General features: G+C 41.7%; 1 protein-coding gene across 2 annotated transcripts in view; it reads right to left on the bottom strand.

The window, feature by feature from the left end:
* cux2b (cut-like homeobox 2b) overlaps positions 1–25,260 on the bottom strand; it is a 235,300-nt gene that overhangs the window by 34,339 nt on the left and 175,701 nt on the right. The window contains exons 6-10 of one of the 2 annotated variants that reach the window (XM_052032004.1): positions 24,088–24,217; positions 22,706–22,782; positions 16,580–16,646; positions 4,591–4,639; positions 2,127–2,225 (exon numbers count right to left, since the gene is read on the bottom strand). In XM_052032004.1, coding sequence (XP_051887964.1) covers positions 2,127–2,225; positions 4,591–4,639; positions 16,580–16,646; positions 22,706–22,782; positions 24,088–24,217 — 422 coding nt within the window. Of the gene's footprint in view, positions 1–2,126; positions 2,226–4,590; positions 4,640–16,579; positions 16,647–22,705; positions 22,783–24,087; positions 24,218–25,260 lie in introns of those variants that run through there. The other variant, XM_052032005.1, reaches the window with a different exon arrangement.

Raw genomic sequence — 25,260 nt, 5'->3', positions numbered from 1 at the left:
TAATTTCACTACTGTGAAGGTGAACCTCCATTTATTCAATACTTTCATATGATATAGATCCCTTTTCAATAACTTTTCAATTTAGAGGAACGGAGTTGACGACATAATATTGCTCTGTTTTTATTGAGAAATTTCAGTCCAGGTTTTTTTTGTCTTTTTTTAAAATTTTCTTTTAGTTTGGTTTGATATATTGATTTGGGGATCTTTTTTCTTTTCTTTTATATACACAATAAATCTTTTTCTTTCCTTTCTTTTATATTATTTTCATCTACTAAGAGGTCATGAGATCTAAAGATTTTTTAAAATATTTTATTATTCTTTATGATTATATTTCTCTTGATCTCTTTGTATTACATGTACAATCATCGATGTTCTATATTAATCTGTATTAATTTGGAAACTAATAAAAATATTGAAAAAGAAAAGAAAGAAGGTGAATAATTGCCTTATTAAAATATATGCAAGTTTATAGAAAAATATTGTTATTTAAACAAGTGAAATTAATGAAGAAACAATGTAGTGGGTTTATTGAATGTCAGGGTTAAGTTTAGAGACACCAGTCAAGGCATTTAATCATTAAAGCAAACAGACATGTATTGTGTTAGGTAATTCAGCACCAGAGGAAAGGCTTTCTTTATTGAAAGCCAGTTTGGCATTCATTCACAGGCTGCTTTGATGTGAATGAAATGCGGTCATTGATCCCAAGGATAGTCTATTGTTGCAAGCATGACTTTTTGGTGGTTTTACTGGAAATAAAATCATTTTAGTTATCAGGGCTATGCTAACTGGAATTATAACATGTTACTAGCACATGCTTTTTTAGGTCTAATAATGAATCCTAATGATGCACAGTCTGTTGTTCAGGACACATGCATGGAGTTGCACTGGTTTTCAGCTGGATCTTTAGCCTTGAAAAAATACCCTTGGCAACTAACTTAAGGCCTAAGCACCATAGTATTGCCTCAGTTTTTACAAATACGGGCCACTAATTAAAATTTCTTTGTGGATCTGTGACAATCAAGTGCTTGGCCACTACTGCATGCATTTGCTTTTTAGAAGAGGAGTTGGATCATGCGAGTTTTTTATTTATCTGGAAATGTTTTGAAAAAGCTATGATGCTGTTACAAAGGGCTAAAATGTCCAAAAATACCAAGCATTTAATTTTAGAACAACATCTTGCAAGCACCACAAAAGGCAATGATACGAGGTAGAACACCAGCTGTAGGGCCTTAAGCACATGGAAAGTTCAAAGACCAGCTAAAGAAAAAGCTACTATTGTGTTTCAAATCACGTTACTTAACTGAAAACAGATATCAGATAACATGTTCCAGCTACTGACATCTACCATCAAACAGATGATATGGAAGAACAGTATTGGACCACAAGATTATGCCCAAAAACAACATGACCAAGGTCAACCAATTTTATCCATGCTTCCTACAGTTGCTCTTCATTTTGGCATCTAATTGTTTCTTAAACGATTTCTGAATTTCCATCTTTACTGCTGATTCCCTACATTTATTTCATGCATTGACCATTCTCTACAACTGAATTTTACATCATTAGCTCTAAATCTGCCATTTACCTGCTTGTAGAGTTTGAAGACTCCTGCAGTAGGTTGATTTGTTGTGTAAGCTGTAATCCTCAGCCCTTTTAATTCTTGCGTGCAGTACTGTACACTTGTCCTCAATATATTCAATCTGCGGTTACTCCTTTCATGTTTTGTTTTATTTTCACCTTCCTCAGCCATCTGTGTAGATTCTTCACTCACTTTGATTTGGATTGTATTTTCTAAATCTAAACTTTCGATGGATACTACAGAAATAATTGGCCCCAAGCTGAGCTCTGGAGTACACCTGCTCCAACCACTCATGATCTCACCTGACATCCTAACAAGTACCTGTCTCTTTCAGTGAGTTAAAATTTGCTTTCATTCTGTATTTACCCTGAGTCTCCACTGCTTTGAGTTTAATTATCAGTTCTGCCTCAAGGTACTTTGTGCTTTTTTAAAAATTATTTCCTCAAGTTAGTCAGTCAGGCAGCACTTTTGTGTGCTCTGAATTCATGCAGGCTGCTATTCACCAGGTTGGCACACCAATAATCCTCCTTTACTCATAATTCCTTACCACTCCACCAATCCGTGGAGAACGACAGGCCAAATGAATGGAGCAATTTACAGACTGTTCCCGAAGACTCTCCACTTCCCTCTGAGCAGCTTCAGCCCTCTAAAACACACAAAAATATTAAAAACTCAATTCCAACATCACGATTCACCAACACCATCTGAGATTCTTTATTTTCCATTTTTTTCTGTATATTTAGTGGTCTCAGTTATAAATTCAGTCTGGACTAATACTGATAACAAGCACAGCTAGTGCACAATTTGCACTGGGCTTTGAACTATTAGACTTCATACTTTTGAAAAGTTCAAACACAAACTCAAATGCCTCTCTTAATGTACTAGTCATACATATTAAGGTAGAGCACCAGCTGAGGGTTCAAGGTACTTGAAAGTTCAAAACCAAACTAAAGGCAATTTAACACAGCAAAAGCACAAACTACTACCATTGTACATGGTATTGCAAACATTTATCTTTTAATAAATGACACTTAAATAAAATTTCACTCGACCAATCTATCAAATGGAAGATACCAATGTGTAATATCATGACAAATGTAAATGAGCAAGGATATTCAATTTGGTTCAACGTGGAAATAAAGAATTCAGCAAGTATGATACCAATGTGCTTTCACATATTAACTGGGAGCAAATAAATGTTACATCTAAGAGAAAAAAAGCTATAAAACTAGATTACTTCTAAATACTGCTAATGCAGTTGACATTTAACAAATCAGCTCCCAGTAGAAAAACCAAGCTGTTCAGAACAGTTAGTGATTCTTTGAAGATTGTCAGTAAAGGCTCCAGTTCAGTGACTATTCTGTTTACTAACAGCTACAGTGCAACCATTAGTATTAATACTACTGTAAGAGTGTCTCTTGACGTGGACCCACCCCACAAAAATAAAACCTTGACAGGCTGTAAATCAAAGTAATGCAATTTATGAGCCACCACAAAGAGATTCTCAGGATCCACTGAGATTTGGTGGTGAAAAAACTAATCTTGGTGCAAATGACATTATACGTATTGGACAGCATTCTCTGCTCCCAGTCACGACCTGTTGAGCTCTATCGGGCAGTGTTGTGTCAGTGGACATCAGACATGAAAACGAAGGGATCCCACTGTGATGCCACCCAACCCCACCCATTTCACCAGGGTTGCCAGTTGCCCAGGATTGTGCTGGAATTTCCAGGGACCCAAGGTCGATTTCCAGGGCTGGGAAGATGGATTCTTCAAATATTTCTGCCTGTTGGTTGTAAAGAAATATTCCAGATGTGAAAAATCTGCTAAAGGTTGAAAAGATGGTTTGGGAAGACTGCATCATGAGGGCAGACAGATAAATGAATGGGGGAGATGGAAAGGCAGGTTTGCTGATGACAGATCATTTGATGAAGCCTCCAGGAATTTGTATAAATAATCTGCAGCCCTACAACTCAGACTGAAGAGCTTCCTGAAGCTCATGGTCTAGACCCACATATGACACACCGCAGGCTGTGGCATCCATAACATATCACAGGTGGTTGATAAAACCGGTGGATGGGGTCTGATTAGGAGCGATAAAAACTAACTTCAGCGGTAAAAGCTCTACAGCCACAAATATCACCATAATACAAAGGGACTGATTTTGAGGAGCATCTTAAGAGTAGAGAGGTAGAGGGGTTCATTGAGGAATTCCAGAGTTAGGGCCTTAACAAGTGAAGGCAAGGTTGCCATTGATTGTGTGCTTAAAGTGGGGGTAGATCAAAAAGCCTGAATTGGAGGAGAATCCATGGCTCCAAGGGCTGGAGGAGGTTCCAGAAAGGGACGGATAAGGTAATGGAGGTACCTGAGCAACGTCGGTCAAAGGGGCACAAGGACGTTGGTTGAAATGGATTGGTGAGAGTCACGAAGCGGCCAGGTTGGCCAGCTCAGAGTATTCAGTCCAGAGGGTTGGGAAAGGTTAGTCAGCAGGAAAAAGGCAGTTGTGGTGATGCCAGGGATGTGGTCCAAAGCTCCCCAGGGCTAAAAACTGTCTGGTTCAGTCTCAGGAGGCTTCCAGGCAGTCCATCAGTTGCGATTTGTTATTTTACCACCAGATGGACCAATTTTGAGATGGATTCCACTGCTTTTTCTTGGCTGAAGGGTTGATGATGAACTCAGGTTTTCAGTACAAGCTGGATGTAATTTCATAATAACAGCAACATAACTTCATGTCAAGTTAATTGAGAATCACCGAGTTCATTAGGCCCATTTCCAATGAGTACGGAAATACTGCAGCTCTTCAAGATGCACAATACACAACATTGCATCCCCTGATATTTATAACACCAGTCAGCAACTGTAAACATGCTAAACTGATGCAGAAAGCTGCATTCTGCAAATGCTCAGGAGATTTAATCAATCAATAAATTATATCACTTTCTTACACACATTCCTTTTAAAATAGAATCTTACATGCTTGATACTCTTACAGACTCAACTCTGCTTCTTACCTGATTAGCTTTCTCTAAGTTGGTCATGATCATCCCCACTTCATCTGCCCTAAAATAGATGCAAAACGTCACAGTTTGACAGGAAATAACCTACAATCATGTGAATAGACTGCAAAATAGCAATTCGTTACTTACTGCTGCAGTTGATTCAACACCTAGGATGCTATACTTTGCAATAGTGCTAGCCAGGCAAACATTTCTGCTATGGCTACCTGATGTACCAGAATTTTTAGGAACTGTAGTTTAGTTTCTGGGGACAAATCTTAATATGGTTAAATCAACTTGCATGTTGTTGTACATTTCATGAGAATTGCAAGTTAAAACTGTAATGTGCTATGCACCATTGGGAATTTCAATTCTATCAATATTACGCTCCAAAGACCTGGAATCATATTAGTGTGTGTATTAGCACAGTTATATTGGGAACAGAGGAAAGCAATGGTTTCACTTGTATTCTGCCCCAGATGACACTCTGCCCAAATGTTAAATGAGGTTGTAGATTATTAAGTGGCTACATATGACACATGACAAACTGTAAGTCATAACAAAAATGAAAACACTGATATTCAAATCTCCATTACTACAAAAGATCTTTGAAAGATGTACAAAAAAGGCACATAAAATGTCTGGTGTTACAACAAACAGGAAGTCTAGCAAAGGTAGCAACTTCAAAAGAGGAAAATGGCTCCCAGACCAATGTTCATCTTCTGCCTATCTGATAGTCAAGTTGAATTATATATGAAAACCTACTCCTTTATTCCCAAACTCCTGCCAGATTTGATTCCTAATGAGGTTTTCCCAACGGAAGGTAAGGGACTGTTTGTCCCATCCTTGTGCCTGGGGCTACCGAATTGTTTGGACAGAATGAAACAACAAAAAACTGCTCTGACTGAGCACCATCAATAAACAAAAACAGCACTAACTTGAACAATCAAAAAGGTGAGGTGTTTTTCCTTCTTAGTCTATTCTCTCTATTCACTACACTCCATGACCCTCGGGAATCGTAAATACTGCCATTGATGACTAAAAATTAAACAGAAAAAAAAACTGTCTATGCTGGATTCCTGGAACAAAGAAAGAAATCGCTGAAAAGCCAGCATTATCTTTGCAGTGAACAGGCAAGTTGATATTTTGGATGTGGACTCATCACAAGAAGCCAGTGTTGTATTGAAGGATTACACCCTACAATTTTGACTGCCCCTTTCACAACTGCCACCTTACCTGCTGTGTACTTTCTGCTTATGCTTAAAACTCCTACAACCTTTGGTAACTTATTGTGGCTATTCCTACCTTTAATTCATCATAAGTAAGAAAAGGGTATTTTATGCAAATAAATACGCCAATTACATTAGATGTTTCACATCACTTTGAGTGTGCCAGTGTCATACATGATAAAACCTACCCACGTTTGTTAAATGACAAACTGCAGAAGAACACATGGTAAAACCAATCTAGAAGCATTCCTGCTTTTTTTAAATAACAAGCTTTTTGCTAGTCTTTTAAAAAGCTATTTTATTCTGCTTTTATTATTTTTGACTTGGGGCTGTGTTGATTCTTTTTTAATAATTCCCAAGAAGCCCACTAATTTTACAAATGTTCAGCAGAACAGGAAAGTGACGAAAGAGCTGCCAATGAACAAAGAGCAGTCATAGTGCAAGTATTAACCAGTGCAGGGAGCGACCTGCTCAAGTCCCTCCTTCATTGGCATCAGTTCCAGAGACGTTTTGCTAGGCCTCTAACTGCATGAATTCATGGTTGAAGTGGTGAAGGCTGAAAGATGACACCACAGGGAGATGATTTGGAGCCAGCGACAGTCTGCACGCAAACATTACTACAGCACCAACCACACCAGCTACCTAGAAGTGACTAAGCCGAGTCTATATCCGACCTGTCACAGAATGGTACCTGTCAGCTGCAAGAGCTTCTGGCAGCTTCCAGGAGGGAGATGGCATTTTTAGCTGAGGCATGTTTCCATGGGCACTGCTGGAATTTTTCTACTCTTGCTTCTTTCCAGACAACCAAAGGAATCATTGAAACCATCAGCCAACATTCTGGCCATGGGTTTACCAGGCAGGTAACTCATCCATGGATTAGTACAGTCAGCAGTTCAATTCCTTTTCTACTGAACTGCAACTGAAGCAAGATGGACTTGCTCAACGTCACTGGCTTGCATTACTTTTCTAAGATAGCATATACTGATGAAGGGGTTGCATTGGCTACTGTACTCCCCCTTCCTTAGCTGAAGATTGTGACTAATTTCACAGTACTTAATTCACTAGAGACACAAGAGACTGCAGATGCTGGAATCTGGAGCAACAAACAATCTGCTGGAGGAACTCAGCGGGTCGAGCAGCATCTGCGGGAGGAAAGAAATTGTCGACGTTTCGGGTTGAGACCCTGCATCAGGACCGAGAGTGGAGAGGCGAGATGGCCAGCATAAAGAGGAGGAGAGCGGCAAGAAGGGATACCGAGGTGATTGGTGGACTGAGGAGGGGTGTGAGATGACAGGCAGGTAGTGCCAGGTAGGAGAGGTGAGTGGGGGTGGAGTTGGAAGACAGTGGCAGGTGAATGATAGTTGGAGGCAGGTAAAGAGAGAGAGAGGGGAAAAAAAAACAGATGGAGCAAGCTGAGGGGAGGAGAGCGTGAAGGTAGGAGACCGCTGCTGGAGGGACATGAGCAGGAACACAAAGCACGACCAGAGCTGGATTCATCTAAAATTGGAAAACTCAACAATTGTGCAATTGGGCTGTAGATTACCCAGGCGGTGATTCACTAACTGATTCCTCTAGGCACATGTAGCCAAGCTGATGCTGGACAACAACAGCAAAGAAGGATACAGTGCTGCATGTGGCCACGGTGTCTACAAATTACCAGAGTGCCAGCAAACTGTGTTTGGACCTCAGCTGGAGTACTGCCAAAAGCAAGCTTGCATTCCCTTTGAAATGTTGTTGTAACAGCACTAGAAACAGTTGTTACCAGAAATTAAACTGAAGGCTGCCTCTTATAGAGCTGGGCCAAGTCCAGCTCTTCGTTACCCTCAAGTGCATCAGGCACTTTTAGACCTTCTCTCCAACCACACAGGCTTTGCAACATCTATGAGGGACATCAGAGAAATGTGGCGGAAACTTGCTTTGATGAGTCAGAAGCCTAGTATGACATGGAGTCCTTTATTCACTCCACCAAATCCTTAGCAAGCTTCACCATCTCAAAATGCACTTGCAAGACTGCCAACAGCTAGTATCCAGCTTCTCAATGTAGTCCTATGACACCCAAGAGGCTCGACACTGTCCAGGACAAAAAAGCCCATTTGATTTCCACATTGTCACACCCTGAATATTCATTTCCCACCTTCACCGCTGCACCGTGACTGCCATGTGTACCTCTCCCCTCCCCCACAAACTGCACAGCAGCAACTTGCCAAGCGTTCTTTGACAGCATTCCTTAAACATGACCTCGAAAGTACAAGGGTAGCTGAATCTTGGGAAGGCTGATTCCCCAATTCATTAAGCCATCCAGGAAATATATTGCCAATTCTTTGCCGTCACTGGGTCAAAATCCTGAACCTCTCTACCCAACAAAACTCTGGAAGTACTCTAAACGTGAAATGCAGTGGCTCTCAATGAGGCATCTGCCATCTTCTCTTCTGATTCCAAACTCTTCTTCCATTCCTCACCAAACTGCTCACCAAAACTATTCTCTTGTCATCTCTCCACATAATCACAGCCAATAATTCCTTCCTAACCACTTCACATTCTGCACACTGTTTTATCTTCAGCTCACTCTTTTCCTAGGTTCAACACAAGCCCTGCAGCTCTCCTCCTCTTTTTGATAGATGCTCACAAACTAGTTCTTCTTGGAGGATGAAACAGCCAGAGTGGTGGAGCACAAAGTCCTGGAGATCAGTGGGCAAGGGAGGCAGTAATATGGTGGAGAGAGATCCCTGAGCTGCCCTCAGTCAGGAGCCTAGTATGACATGGAGTCCTTTATTCACTCCACCAAATCCTTAGCAAGCTTTGCCATCTCAAAATGCACTTGCAAGACTGCCAACAGCTAGCGTCCAGCTTCTCAATGTGGTCCTAACACTTGTCCCTTTGCATTTGCTCTTTTTCAGAGTTTACTGTAGACAAAACTTGGGAGGACAACAGTCCTGGGTACCTTGCATCCACCTGCTTCTCCGATCAGACACGGGCTGGACTCCAATGACAAGGAGTTTTCCATTGGCACGAGGCTGGCATCCCGTCCAGAGGATAATGAGTACAGAAATGCAGCCGTGAAGATGAGGGAAGCCAACAGATTCTGTCACAACAGACTGCAGATGTCTGGGGCAGTCTCCTGACATACGGTTCTAGGTGGATCCAAGGAAACAGTTCTTGGACAGTGTGTCCCCTGGTAGCAGACTCTTCCACGTGCTACCTGTTGTCCACTGAAACGCACGGCTGTTATTGGAGGGTGGCAAATGTTATTCCTTTGTTCAAAGAAGGGAGTAGGGATAACCCAGGGAATTATAGACCAGTGACTCTTACTTCAATGGAGGGCAAATTATTGGAAAAGATTCTTAGGGACAGGATTTATGAGCATTTGGAGAAGTATAGTCTGATTAGGGACAGTCAGCATGGCTTTGTGAGGGGCAGGTCATGCCTCATGAGCCTGATTGAATTCTTTGAGGATGTGGCAAAACACATTGACGAGGGTAGAGCAGTGGATGTGGTGTATGTGGACTTTAGTAAAGCGTTTGGTAAGGTTCCCCATGATAGGCTCATTCAGATGGTCAGGAGGCATGGGATCCCCAGGCAAACTTGGCTGTGTGGATTCAGAATTGGCTTGCCCATAGAAGGCAGAGGGTGGTTGCAGATGAAGCATATTCTTCCTGGAGGTCGGTGACCAGTGGTGTGATTTTTGTGCTCTTTGTGATTTTTATAAATGACTTGGATGAGGATGTGGAGGGGTGGGTTAGTAAGTTTGCAGATGACATGAAGGTTGGTGGTGTTGTGGTCAGTGTAGAAGGTTGTCAAGGGTTACAACAGAACACTGATAGGATGCAAAGCTGGGCTGAAAAGTGGCAGATGGAGTTCGATCCGGAAAAGTGTGAAGTGATTCACTTTGGAAGGTCGAATTTGAAGGCAGAATACAGGGTTAATGGCAGGATTCTTAGCAGTGTGGAGGAACAGAGGGATCTTGGGGTCCATGTCCATAGGTCCCTCAAAGTTGCCACGAAAGTTGATAGGGTTATTAAGAAGGCATATGGTGTGTTGGCCTTCATTAGTCAGCGGATTGAGTTCAAGAGCCACAAACTAATGTTGCAGCTCGATAAAACCCTGGTTAGACCATACTTAGAATGCTATGTTCAGTTCTGGTCACCTCATTATAGGAAGGATGTGGAAGCTTTTGAGAGGGTGCAGAGGAGATTTATCAGGATGCTGCCTGGATTGGAGAGCATGTCTTATAAGGATAGGTTGAGCGAGCTATGGCTTTTCTCTTTGGAGCAAAGGAGGATGAGAGGTGACCTGATAGAGGTGTACAAGATGATAAGAGGCATAGATTGAGTGGACAGTCAGAGACTTTTTTCCAGAGCAGAAATAGCTAACATGAGGGGGCATAATTTTAAGGTGATTGGAGGAAAGTACGGGGGAAGGGGGGGGTTGACATCAGAGGCAAGTTTTATTTTACACAGAGTGGTGGGTGTGTGGAACTCGCTGCCAGGGGTACTGGTAGAGGCAGATACATTAGGGACTTTTAAAAGATTCTTAGATAGACACATGGATGATAGAAAAATGGAGGGGTACGAGGGAGGGAATGGTTAGGTTGATCTTAGAGTAGGTTAAAAGATCGGCACAACATTGTGGGCTGAAGGGCCTGTACTGTGCTGTAATGTTCTGTTCTAACCCTGAACCACACATGCTCTCAAGGCCCCATTGCCCTCTGGTGGGCACCTCTGAAAACTGCACAGTTATAATGCCAGCAAGTGGTGCGGCTGGTATGTAACCTGGAGAGGAACGTGCAGTTATTTTCACGATATGCTCATCCCACTCCTGAACAATGACCAGTTTGAAACTGGGCTGTTTTTGTGCAAGGCTCTCTGAAACTCAAAGTTACAAAATTGACTTTTTTTAAATTCATTTTTCTGGGGATCCAGGCACCACTGGCAAAGCCAGCACTTAAACCTGGTGCTATTGGTCTCTCAAAGTCGTTGTCTTTCTAATGACCTTTGAGCTGGTGGTAGTGAACTGTCTTCTTGAACCTCTGCACTCCTTCTGGTAAAGTGCTCCTGCAGTGTTAATGGTCAGGGAGCTCAGAGTTGGACCCAGCAACAATAAAGGACTGGCAATATACATTTCCAAGTCAGACTGGTGTGTGACTAGAGGGGGACATGCAGGTGGTGGTGGGCTGCCGACTCCCAGACCAATCCCATCACCTCCATTCCCCTCCGCCCCATAGCCATGCTCAATTCCCTTTTGGCTTTTCTTTTTGCAACTTACCTACATTAAGGGGGTCATTTACAGTAGCCGATTAACCTACCAGAATGCCTTTGGGATGCAGGATGAACCCAGAGTACCTGGCAGAAACCCAGGAGGACACAGAGAGAACATGCAAACTCCATATAGACCAGAGGTCAGGATTGAACCTGGGTCCCTGGAGTTGAGAGGCTGCAGTGGTAACTCTGGCACCACTATGTGACTGTGCTGTGTCCTGGAGGTGGAATTTATGGGTTTAAGAGGTGCTTTCAAAATAGAGACACAAGAGAGACTGCAGATGCTGGAAATCTGGAGCAACGAAAACAAAATGTTGGAGGAACTCGTGCTGCCTGACCTGCTGAGTTCCTCCAGCATTTTGTGTTCGTTGCTTTCAAAATAGCCTGAGAGGGGAACTGCAGTGGATTTTGTAGACAGTACACAGAGCAGCCACTGCGCGCTGGTGGTGGAAGGAATGAACCTTAACTGTGGTTTATGGTGTGCCAATCAAAACTGAATATGCATGTTGAATTTTGGGTGCACATCCGACCAATGAAAGATCTATACGCCTATGTGAAAATAGCAAACTGGCAACAAAGTCCTTTCTCCATGCCATGTGCTACCTTACGAGTACATGCTGCTGTTGGATAATCTGAATCTGGCAGCATCCTTCAGGAGTGCCATCATCTCTTGCCTCTGTCGCTAAGCTTTGTTGAATAAACAGAGCACTTCACCTGACTGCACCTCCTATCAGACATCCTGCTCTCTGGAGCTGTGTCTTGGACTCGGAATCAGGGCAATTCTTCCCTCACTCACCACGTACAGCAACCCCTCCATTTGGCCAGGCCCAAACTGGACATCTGCTCCATCACTTGCCCACTTATTTTGCCTCCACTTTTATACTGAACAACATTGATTTTGATGGAAACTTTGAACCCATCACCCCCTCTCCCATCCCCACAATGCTATGGTAAAGGCCGAAAATTCAACGGTAATAAAATTCAAGTCAGTTTTACCCCTGTGACTTTACATCCTTCAGACTTTACCCAGTTTTGCATTTTTAAGGAGCTACTGACATAAAATTCCCACCCACAACTATCTGTGAAAGCTTTGGACAGGGAACTCAGCATAAATATTTAAATAGGCCTGAATTTAAGGAAATAAACTGTCACCAACCCTGCTTATCCATTCTGTGAGGGGAGTGTTAATTCTGCAATGGAAGGTCTGATCTATGTGCCCTGGACTTCAAAAAGCTAGAGCTCATTCCTGGTCATTTTAACAGTTAAAAATTAAAAATTGTAATAATATCTGCAAACAGGAAACTCCAGTTATGCATGTATTATTTATAGTTGTCCTGCAACTGTTAATTAAAATATTTTATTTTACAGCCCAATTTCACACATTAGCATTTGCAGCCCCATTTGTTAATAGATGCTCATTAAATCTCTCCACTCATCCAGTCACTCAGGGATTAGGAGGACAATCTCCACACCCAAACTAGTTCAGGAAGTTTGGACAGTTTCTATTGTTCAGTAATTGCCAAATGCATTAGCAGGAGAAAATTAATACCTTGTGAAAGTGCAGCCACTTTCTGTAATGGAAATCTAGCAAAGAACAGAAAAATTCTCACTCCTGTATTTTAATCCAGTCACATTTCAATGAAGGAGTTCATATGCCCTGGCATCTTTTACAGTTTCCCCGTCCACCTCAATATCCACTTCTTTTTCTGCGATGCACCATTTCTTATTTCCCTTTCATCTTGCATCAGCTTCCTTATGCTATAAAGCAATCCTCCAATTTTATGCATGATCTCATCTTCATCCCATGCTAGTCATCCCACCCCTATCCTCCTACAACACTAGCCTCACCCGCTGGCAGTATTTCTGGTTAAGGCAATGCTTCCAGCACCTGCAGTTTTCTGTCCAATTAATTTTTTTTCTGCAAAAACAGGATTCCTTATGCAACCAGAAATAAAACATGCTCCTGAGTGTGATGACTTGTAGGCATGCGGGGTCAACATATTACATGCCTTTCCTCCCTGTTCTGATCTAAATGTTGTAGCAGTCAAAACACAAAGACTATAAAACATGGTGTTCCTTCCTACTGATCTAACTGTGCTACACAAGCAGAGGATTCCAGTCAAGCCTGGCCACAGCATCAACCAGTGGGGGCTTCATACATTGTCATGTACCCATATTAATTGATTATGATATCTGTTAAATACTTTTAACATGTTGGCCAGTCCTGTAATTCATATTTTGGGTTGCAATGCTGAAGTATTAACTTCTGATTACTGAAAGAAACACTGACCTGTGGTCTCTGTTAAATCAGATATCCCAGTAGACTTTTATTTAAAAAAAATGACGTTTAATTATAACACACAGAACATTTCATCCTAAAGTTGGTTACTAATTTCCAAATCAGTTCCTTAATTAGAGCAGGTAATTTGCTGAGGGCGAAAAAAAGCTGAAAACTGCCCAAGTAGTTTTGTATATTGCTTCACTGTCACGGAGTCTTGGCCTCTCCTCAGCCTCCACTCTCCACACCAGCCTTCCCCCCCACCCCTCAGCCCCCATTCTAACACTGAAAGCTCGGTGATGGGTGGGCTGGGGATGGGGGGAGCAAAAGCATAGATTCACAGCTCACTGATTGTAGATAAAGCTACAACACTTTAAGCACACTGGTTAATCAGGTCCTTGTTGAACTGAATGCTTTGCCCATTTCTGTTTTTACTTTGTTATTTGGAATATGATTCACTAACTATTAGCTTCCACTGGGAAAAAATGTAACAAACCACTGAGATGGTTAGAGGATTTGTCACATGAAATTATGCTGCAATAAATCACGAATATATGTCACATCTATTGCCAGCATTCATTCAATCATGAAGCATTTCTAGTTACCTGTTCAATAATATGAATAAGAGTAGGCCTTGCAGTCCCTCATCCCTGAGCTACCTCTCAAAAATGATCACCGTTAACTTTCTGCTTTACTTTCCCAGTTTAAGCCCATATCAGTAGATTCCATCTACATCCAAATATCCATCAGTCTCAATCTTAAACAGAGCATGCACAGGACTCTGGGGTTCAAATTCCAAAGGATTCAGAACCCTACCCATCTCAGTCCTAAACCATCCTGAGACTAATGATCCCTGGCTACTGGGTCTCCAGTTGGGAAAAACAGTCCCTCAAGCCCTACCTTAACATGCTGTCTAGAATTTATATGATTCAATGAAATCCACCTATTTCACTCAATCACAGGACACCCAATTCATGCCAGGAATCAACCTAGTGTACAATGAAGAATCAACCAGGTGAACCTTTTTAACCACAGACAAATGTCTTCCTAAGTAAGGATACCAACATTGAACATCGTACAGTACAGCATAGCACAGCACAGTAATTTCACATCAGATTCTAAGTGGCCATTTCAGTTGTAGCTAACAGTCGTGCGTACCACTGTGTTCTATTATGTCTCATGAGGTCTCAGAGAAACACTCAAAAGTTGGGTTTGGACTGTTATATGAAATTGCAATTTTTGATGATTTTCAAATATTAGATTGCTTTTAGGATTTTCTCACTTTGCTAATAAACACATCACTCAACAGTACACATTGGGGAAATAAACTCCCCTTATACAGGAGTGATTCTGAACACCTAGGCAGAAGGTTGTAGTCACAGGACTCACTAACTGGAGCTAAAGTAGCAAAATTTTAAGCACTATAAGGTTCTAGCCAGCAGGACATGCTTCCAGACAAGGGGTAAATGAAAACTAGCATTCAATTGATGCTGATTCAATGCAGAGCACCATCATGGCTTTATGAGGGAAGGGGTGGGATTTGGCTCCTGTGCTATGCCTCATGGTGAAGTACGAAGTTCTCTGTTTAAAGACAGCAGGCTCGCTATGGAAAAACTTATGTGATTACAGAAACATGTGTTCCTGGCTTTTGCAATTAAGAAGGTTCATCCCACTTCCTTTCTCTAGTCTATGTAAATGTTCTGTATCAGTCTGCCAGTGGTTATTTAAAGCAGCTGGATATGTTTGGCAAGCAGAGGCTGCTTACAAAATGTCACTGGGAACAAAAAAGTTGAGCCTTCAATGTAAATTGAGGAAGAAGAGATTGTGAAATAATAACATCAGTTGAATTAAAAAGCGGACACAATTTTCTGACTGAATGAACTACTGCCTTATTTGGGGTCTTTTCTTATCTCCACAGGCTTCTTTTACCCTTCACACTGGTCCGAACACATACTGCGGCATAAGCAATCCAACAGCATTGGAATAACAGAATGCTCACACTCAGCAACAATGCTATTTCATGGCACCAGTCAGATGTAACCTAAATAATAACAGGTTTAATAAAGAAAGTTGTTACTTGGGACAAGTTTCATTGGCTCCATGTTTAAAAATAAACATACAGAAAAAAAATGTTGACTGAATGCCAAAATGTATTTTTACAGCATGTGAGCATCTGACGTTACGAAGCAGGGTCATTTAGTAATCAAACACAATCCCAAGGACGCCTTGCATTGCAAGACAGACCATTATCAAACTGACACCCACCAAACACAAAGTTGTCCATATAATCTGTCAGACATTATTACGTTAATACAATAAAAGGTTATACTGTCAGACGTTAAGATAAAGTAAAGATCCATACTGATGTCACTGCATACAGATGCAGAAAGCAGGTCTTCCTATTCGGAGCAACATCCTGCTGAGCGTGACACCAGGGACGTAAATCATAATTCATGACGGCTACCATCTCAAAGCACTGTAAAAGAACCTACAGGCAGCCGCTTCCAGTGTGAATGGTATATCTGTTTTATGAAACTAACTAATCACCAGCAAGGGTTTGAATCCCAGATCAGAGCTGAACTCCTCTAAGTCATAGTGTCTGGGAAGAGAACCTTTCCCACAACACCCAACATAACCTGCAAGGAATCAACAAAGGAAAATTACTGATGCCGCTCAGACAGCCAAACACAGCAGATTCTCTGCAGGTATAAATGGGGCAAGAGGAAGGGAAGTGTGAACTTAAGCAAGCAAACACCAAAAATACCGCGAGGAGCAGTCATCATCTTTGCTCATGTGATTTTGGACCAAAATAGCACAATGCCCTGAAGCAACACCTGGGTAGCTTTTCCCTCCCTCCAGAGTGAAGACCTGATATATCAGTGTAATTTACATTCCGATAGCATAACTGGTGTCAAAGAATGTTAACCCATTTATCAAAGTCTGACAAGTATAAAGTTGTTAGTCTTCGAACTATCTTGACCCTTTCCTCCTCATGAAAGGGAGCTAAACCAATGACTGTATTTTTGTACAATTACATGAACTACTTAACATTTCTGGAAGTTGATTTATATGGGAAGGAGAGGAGGTTTGTATGACTTTTAATAATGCGACATTAGCTTTGTGCATGGCTGATTAAATTAATAACTCTTCTCCTGAAGCTACAATTAGGTGAAATATTCCTCAATTCACCTCAAAGTGAGCATGCTTTAGGAAGGAAAGATTGCAGAGTTGCGATTACTTACTTCGCTGCTGCTTCTTCATCATATTTACACCTCAGGTCCAGGAGCTCTGTTTGTGTTGTCTTCAAAGCTGAACAGTAGATAAATAAAGCCAAATGATGATAAACAAGTCACATGACTTAAATCTGCAATTACTGTCATACAGAAAGCTGCATAGTCCATTTCATCGGATGCCTCTACATATTTAAAGGGACTGGATACATTATCTGATATCGCACCAGATTTAGGTTACATGGTTGTATGTTGAGGTACAATGGCATTCATAATGCATTGTAGCAGATATCTTGGCAATCAATTTAAAAATATTTAGCCACTCAAAATGATAGAAAAATTGTAGCTGCATCAGAGGCCAATACATGGGATTGACACAAATATTCTAACAGACAGCAGACTACAGAAATGGTGGGGTAAATATTGCGCAGAAGATGCTTGAACATGGAAGTGTTGGGGTGAATATTGCACTGTAGAGAGCAACAAATAAAACGAGTGGGGTAGGTACAACAAAGCAGCAGAACATTACTTGGAACTGCTGGGTGGGGTGGGGTGGAAGGTGTACACGATGTTGGTGAGGCCGCACCTGGAGTATTGTGTACAGTTTTGGTTACCCTGTTATAGGAAAGACACCATTCAGCTGGAAAGAGTGCAAAGAAAATTTACAAGAATGTTGCCAGGACTCGAGGACCTGAGTTGTAGGGAGAGCTTGGACAGGCTAGCACTTTATTCCTTGGAGTGTAGTTTTCTAGAGGTGTACAAAATCATGAGGGGCATAGATAGAATGAATGGACAGTCATTTTCCCAGGGAAAGGGAATCAAAAACTAGAGGTCATAGGTTTAAGAGAGGGGAAAGATTTAAAGTGGACTCGAGGGGCAACTTTTTCACGCAGAGGGTGGTGCAGATATGGAATGAAATGCCAGAGAAAGTGGTTGAGATAACATTTAAAAGATACTTAGATAGTTTCATGTATAGGAAAGGTTTAGAGAGATATGGGCCATGCAGGCAAGTGGAACCAGCTTAGATAGGCATCTTGGATGGCATGGACAAGTTGGGCTGAAGGGCCTGTTTCTGTGGTGCATCATTCTATGACTATGAATATGGAACCAGCCATTGCTTACAAAGACCTTTGGGACAGAGGATGACCTGCTTCCACTCCAGTTCTAAAGTGAATGCTAAGACCAACGTGGGAACTGCAGACTCCTTCACAGATGAAGTAGCTGGGTTGTTTATGAAGTGGTCCGCTCCTTTCATAATTTGTTCCTGACGTCTGTGTGCTCCTGATGTATAGACTCAAGGTTCTCATTACCATCCACTTACTCCTTCTCCACTTTGAACAGTCATAGGCCAGGGCTTCTGATGAGTCAGGGACATGTTTTCAAGAAGGCTTTGAGCACAGCTTTGAATACTTCCCTCTGTTTGCTTGGCAATCTCTTTCCACGACAGAGCTTGGAATAGAATGTGTATCGCAGGAGTCTGATACTGGGTGTGTGAAAAATGTGCTCTGGCCAATGGAGCTCTTGGAGTGTCATTAGAATCTCAATGCTGAGAAAGCTGGCTTGGGTGGGAAAGCCAACACTGGCTCACTTATCCTTCCAGTGAATTGAGAATTTTGCAGTGACTGCATTGGTGGTATCTTTCTAGTGACTTGAGGAGCCTGCTGTAAGTAGTCAGAGTTTCATTAGTATGAAGGAGAGTAAGGATCATTGCTGCCCAGTAGATCATGAGTTTTACGCCAGATTTGAGGTCTTGACCTCCAATCACACTTTTCCCTCAATAAACCAAAGGCTGTACTGGCACACTGCCTTCATCAATGTTTGCCCAACTCTGAGCTAGTCCCATTTACCTGTGTTTGGCACATATCCCTTTAAACTTTTTCCTTTCAGATACTTGTCCAAATGTCTTTTGAACATTGTAATTGTACTCGATGCCACCACTTCCTCTGGCAGCTCATTCCACATACCCACCACCCTCTGTGTGAAAAACTTTCCCCTTAGGTCTCCTTTAAATCTTTCCCTTCTCACCTTAAATCCATGCCCTCCAGTTTTAGACTCCCCCTGGCCTGGGGGAAAAAAAAACTGACTATTCACCTTATCTATGCCCTCATGATTTTATATACCTCTATAAGGTTACCCCTCAGCCTCCAAGACTCCAGGGGGAAAAAGCTTCCATATGTCCTTATATCTCAAGCCCTACAATCCCTGTAACATCCTTTGTGCATACTTTTCTGCATCAAGACATCCTACCTATAGCTAAGTGACCAGCCCTGCACACAATACTGAAGTGTGGTCTCACCAACATCTTGTACAGCTGCAACATGAAGTTCCAACTCTTGTATTCAATGCCCTGACCAACGATGGCAAGCGTGCCAAACGCCTTCTTCATCATCGTCTACATGCGCCACCATTTTCAGGGAACTAGGTATCTATACCCATATGTTTCTCTGTACTACAACACTCCCCAGGGCCCTGCTATTTACCGTGCAAGTCCTGCCCTGGTTTAACTTACCAAAATGCAATACTTCGCACTTGCTGAGCCTTGCTGAAAGGGGTCTCCTGAGATACCTTTTCCAAGGTCTTGCTATAAACATTTATTGTTGGAGGCCTATGTTGTACAGTAGGGGGAGGTTAATAGAGGACCTTAATCTTGCAGATGTTGAGTGCAAGGCTCATCTCAGGTGCTTCAGTGAATGAATCAATGAACGTTTGGAGGTCAATTTTCCAGCACTTGCAAACACAAGTGTTGACTGCATACTGTAGCCTGTCTAGTGAGGTTGGACTGAGGTCCTTGTGTGAAGTTGATGTCAGTTGATTGTTTCCCCATTAGTTCTGAAGATGAGTTCCAGTCCCACAGGGTGTTCATTGGAGATGAAGTGCAACATTGCAGTAAGAAAACGTCCATCATGGCAAAGACTGAGATTGGCTCTTTTGTGAAGCTCTTGCCAAGGGAACCTGGCTTGCATGGAGCAAGATGGAGACAAATTTCTGTGGGCAGCTGAATTTCAGGAGAGAGCTCCACAATTATTCCCAGTTCATTGAGTCGAAAGCTTTAGTGAGGTTAAAAAAAATGCCTTGTATACTGTCTGATGCTGCTCCCTACATTTCTCCTGGAATTACTGCACAGTGAAGATCACGTTCACAGTGCCTGTAGATGGACAGAGTCTACACTGCGTTTCCAGGAGCAGCTGCTCAGCCACTGGGAGGTAGCGGTTATGGGGGACTTTGACAATCACTTTCCTTGTGGCAGGGACACCTATGGAGCGACCACAGTTCGGACATTTCCTTTCTTTGAGATGGTCAAGATACGTCTTCTCTAAAGTCCCCTGGAACACCCTCGACTTCCCAGACATGAGACTGTGTATTTGTGACTGAATCTCTTCACTGCTTCAGTTGCAAATGAAAATAGTGGGATAATACAGCACGAAAGCAGATTATGGAACTAGTGGTGCAAATTTGGAGACAGTTGCATTTGGTAATGGTGTATTACCTGTTACACTGCAGAGGGGTGTTCAATACAGAACTAATGAGGAAAATACTGCAATTCCACAGGCATTTGAATATGGTATTGTGGGGTAAATGATAGTTGTATACGAACTGTGGGTAATCATCAAACTGGAGTAGACAGCTGCATATAAGATAAGATATCTTTATTAGTCACATGTACACCGAAACACACAGCGAAATGCATCTTTTGCGTAGAGTGTTCAGGGGGCAGCCCGCAAGTGTCGCCACGCTTCCAGTGCCAACATAGCATGCTCACAACTTCCTAACCCTTATGTCTTTTTTTGGAATGTGAGAGGAAACCGGAGCACCCGGAGGAAACCCACGCAGACACGGGGAGAACGTACAAACTCCTTTCTCCCCGTGTCTGTGTGGGTTTCCTCCGGGTGCTCCGGTTTCCTCCCACATTCCAAAGACGTACAGGTTAGGAAGTTGTGGACATGCTCTGTTGGCGCTGGAAGCGTGGCGACACTTGCGGGCTGTCCCCAGAACACTACACGAAAGATGCATTTCGCTGTGTGTTTCAGTGTACATGTGACTAACAAAGATATCTTATCTCATCTTATATGCAGCTGTCTACTCCAGTTTGATGATTACCCACAGTTCGTATACAACTATCATTTACCCCACAATACCATATTCAAATGTCTGTGGAATTGCAATATTTTCCTCACTAGTTCCATATTGAACACTCCTCTGCAGTGTACTGTAAACATAATTGCATGGCAGCAGACACTTGCTAATGGAACTAGCTGCGTAAATATTGCATGGCAGTAGACAGTTCTATATGAAGCTACTGGGATAAATATTGCACTGCAGCAGATAGCTGCAAATTGAAATATTTGGATAAATATGGCACAGCATATGCAACTGGATCAACAAACTGGATGAATAGCATAGCAGCAGAGTTACACTTGGAATGAAGAGTAAATATTGCACTGCAGCAGACAGCTGCATATCATACTGGTTTGGTAAATAATGCCCTGCAGCAGCAGTGCTGCACACAGATAAGGTGGGTTAAAATTACATTGCAGCAGAATCTTTCATATTCAACTGGTGCAATAAATGTTGCATTACAGTAGAGTTGCATATCTTACTGAATGTGCAAATGTTCAGAACATATGGGTCTAAAGAGTTGATATTGCAGCACAGTTTACACTTGCACCTGGAATTTGTTGAGTAGATATTGTTCTGCTGCAGTCAGTCACACATGGAATTAGAGAAACAAAGGACTGCAGATGAAAAACACCATGATGCTGGAGGAAATCAGCAGGCCAGGCAGCATCCGTGGAGAAAAGCAGGCGGTCAACGTTTCGGGTCAGGACCCTTCTTCAGGAGAAAGGTCCTGACCCGAAACGTAGACCGCCTGCTTTTCTCCATATATGGAATTAGTTTTGTAAATATTGCACTGCAGTTATCAGTTGCTTATAAAACTAGTGTGGTAAATATGGCATTGCAAAAGTGCAGCAATGGGGAAATGGGGGCTAAATACCGTGCTACAGACTGCTGAATACAGAAATTATGGGGTGAATACTGAACTGCATATGGAACTGCATTGCAACAAACATTTGCCTGTGGAAATAGTGGTATAAATAAAAGCGAGGCAGTAGAAACATGCCAAAGGAAGTGGTGAACTAAATCTTGCATTCCAGCCAGTGGGACTCATAGGGTAAACAAGGCAAGACATTAGAAAATTGCATATGGAACCAGTAGGGTAGATTTGTACTGTTGCAGGCCATTGCACATGGAACTAGTAGAGTTATGCTACACTGCAGCAAAGAGTTGGATAGGAAACTAGTGGTGTGAAATGTGGCACTACAGCAGACAACTGAAACTGATGGGGTAAATGCAGCTCTGTGGAAGAGAGTTGCATATGGAATGGGTGGCATAAAACGGCACTGCAGCAAACGTGGATCTGGTAAGTTAATATTAAATCACAGTTAACGGCTGCAACTGGAACTTGCAAAGTAAACACTACACCGCCGCAAACAGTTGGTAAACATGGTACAATGGTAGAAAGTTGCGTATGGAACAAATAGGATAGAGATTGCACTGCAGACATTAATTGCATATGGAAACAGTGGTGTAAAACCTTACATTAGAGTGGACTGTTGCCTTCAGAAAAGGAGTAAAAATAGTACAGAGATAGCTGTATAGAAAACTGGTGGAGATAATATTGCACTGCAGAGTTGTATATGAATCTGGTGGGTAAATGGAGCACTGCAGCAAACCATTCCAAATGGAGTTGATGGACTAAATACTGTAATACTGGCAGTTTTCTATATATGATGGGGCAAGTATTGTACTGGAGCAGGGAACTCCTTGTGGAACTAGTTGGTAACTGTGACACTGCAGCGGACAGCTGCGTTTAGAAGTGGTGAGCGAAATATTGTGCTGCAGACCATTGCACAGCAGACAGACGGACATAGAACTACTACAGTAAAAACTATATCAATAGTTGCATATGGAACAGGCATGGTAAATGTTGCATAAATACTAGTGTACGAGGGACTGACAACTTTCACCATACATCAAACCAGATTGGCTGCAGTGTGGCAAGGAATTGCATTTAGCTACTAAATGACCACTCTGATAACATCAATGTTATTCATGTAATAATTGCTGAAAGCCAGCTACCTGAGTGAAGGACCATAATTTTTTCTTCTGCTTCCCCAAGTCTGGCAGCCAAGGTAATCTGTGCTTCCTGCAGTCTGCTAAAAAAAGGACACAGTGCTCCTTAATAATCAGAAATTTAAACCAGATTTTGTGCAAAAATTATTGAAAATATTTAACAATCCAAATACAAGTTTTACTTTTTGCTGTAGTTTATGGAATAAACATCTTTGCAGCAATCAAGAGTCCATGAACATGTTCCAGAGGGATTTTTTCAGTTGGGGGCGGTTTAATGCTCCATTTGTGTCACATGGCAAATTAGCACCTCTAGCATCCGCAAAGAATTCCTTGAAACAGAAATTCTGTCTCCATGGAATGGCAGGCCAAATATTTGGCTGTCCCTACTAACCTTTTCACGAAAAGAAGCCCAACTGTCTGCCCTGCGTGAATTCACATCCAGTAATGAATGCTTAAACACAAGTCACGTCACCCAGTTCAAAGGCAGCAAGAGAATCAAAGTAGGGGCCCTTTTTATTTTTATGTTACAACAATGCAGAACATGGCCTGGAGCAGTCTTCCTATCCACTGCTGATTTAAAACTAAGCCATAACCCAGGCTTGATGCTTTCTTCATGTTTATTCATGTTCACGGTATTTGGACACGGTTATTCATCATTCCTGTTACGGCTACCTTTGCCTCAGTTTAGCAAACCCCAGTGTTGTCAGGTGGACAACTTTTGATTCTGATACAGTCTCAAAAAGCAACCACACACACTGGGCTCTCAGCAAGCACTCGTGTCCTTGTGGTAATCCGATGAAGAATGCAGGAAAAGTCCATCTGCTCTTCCACACTATGGTTGCTGCATTACATGGCTGCTTTGCAATAATAAAACCTTAGCAAATAGTTCACATTGGGAACAGCTGCTGTTCAGAGAGATGCATAAAGCTATTCTATGGATTCCATAGTCAGATGCCAACATGTGGTTTTTCTGGAAGTATTGCAAAGTTGCAGCTGCAAAAAAAAGTTCTGCTTCAATAGAGAGAGCAGTGGGAGAAGTGCAAGGAGAGAAAAGAGGGAGGGAGAAGGGACAGTGAGAGAGAAACAGTAGGAAAATTAACTGGAGAGAAAATAAAGAGATGAAGCAGCAGGAATAGAGGGAAAGTGATTAAGGACAAACAAGTGAGAGAGAGAGAGACAGAGACAGAGAGAGACAGAGAGAGAGAAATAAAGGAGCCATGAGAAAAAAAAAGATGAAGGAGCATGAACAGAAGATAAAAACTTTTCCAGTGAGACCATGTATTGTATAAGTACAACATTAATTATTGCAGCTTTGTGTGTGCTGCCACTCGCAGTCTGGATTAGACTTTCCTGAAGATTTACTGGGCAATTATCTACTTCACATGTACCTTTCTTTTTCTGCCTCATTTTTCTGTGACAGGTTATCGCTTTTAAGTGGTGTGCTGTCTATGATGGTCTTTTGTAATTCTTCAGACACCCTGATCCTAACTGGAGAGGTTTCTGCTGATTGTTCGGTGGCTGTAGAAAACAAGATGGAATTGTGATCATATCTGTACAACACACAAACGACTTGGAATGTTGTTATGCACATCATTATCTACAACTTACCAACCCCTTTGAGGCAAGAACTCGTTAAAATGCAACACATTTTAACTGCAAGTATAAGCAAACTGAATATAATTGACCCACCTTCTTTGCTCTTTCTCCCAGAGCATTTTTATCACCAGATCTTGCTTTAATTATTATTTTCACACATTGTGAATGAAAATCAATTGGTAATTTTAAAAATATTTCAGCATTCTCCATATTTTAATGTCTCTTTTACACTACTGTACACACTTCAATAGCAGAGTTTCTACCACCCAATTATTTTCTTAAAGAGCACAAGTCTGCAGAAAGGAAGCCATATATTAAATTAAAATCTAATTAAACCTCCAACTTATTACACTCAAAGTTCTACCCAGCTATGGCCTCTGAGGTGTGATTGAAAGAAACCAGTCTGGCGAGGGAAGGTTTATGATTACAATGTCACAATTTAAATATTAGATAATATTAAGAACAAAATTATCCAATGTGGGGGAATAATGGAGACATTAGTGAGGTGTGGGCAGCCAAAGGATTGACGGGGATTAGAATTTCAGGATCATCTTTTTTAAAGGAGTGCTTGCTTGTCCACACTGTTCAGTGGACGGTCAAAATTGTAGCAGAGGCTAATATATCACAGAGCTCTGATTTAAACATATTTATTAACAACAGCGTCTATCAAATTGATATCCTCTCAAAAATCACATTGCAAGGTCTCAGAGATCAAGTCAATGCTATGTATTTAAACAACCTTTTGTACTGATACCAACCCATTCAGAGATGGTAGTGAGATAAAATATCACACCCATACACATATCAGATTGGTTAAATATTGGAATAAATAATGAAATTCTTAATGCTCTGAGCTGTTACTAGGTTCTAAATATTGGATTAAACAAAGCTTTAAAGTATATTAAACTACTTTTCAGAAAGAATATAAATGCAGCAAGAAATGAAGTTGAGGAGGCTGAGTGTTT

This window comes from Pristis pectinata, chromosome 17, assembly GCF_009764475.1.
Source record: "Pristis pectinata isolate sPriPec2 chromosome 17, sPriPec2.1.pri, whole genome shotgun sequence".
Classification (NCBI taxonomy): domain Eukaryota; kingdom Metazoa; phylum Chordata; class Chondrichthyes; order Rhinopristiformes; family Pristidae; genus Pristis; species Pristis pectinata.
This window is presented reverse-complemented; position numbering and strand designations above follow the sequence as displayed.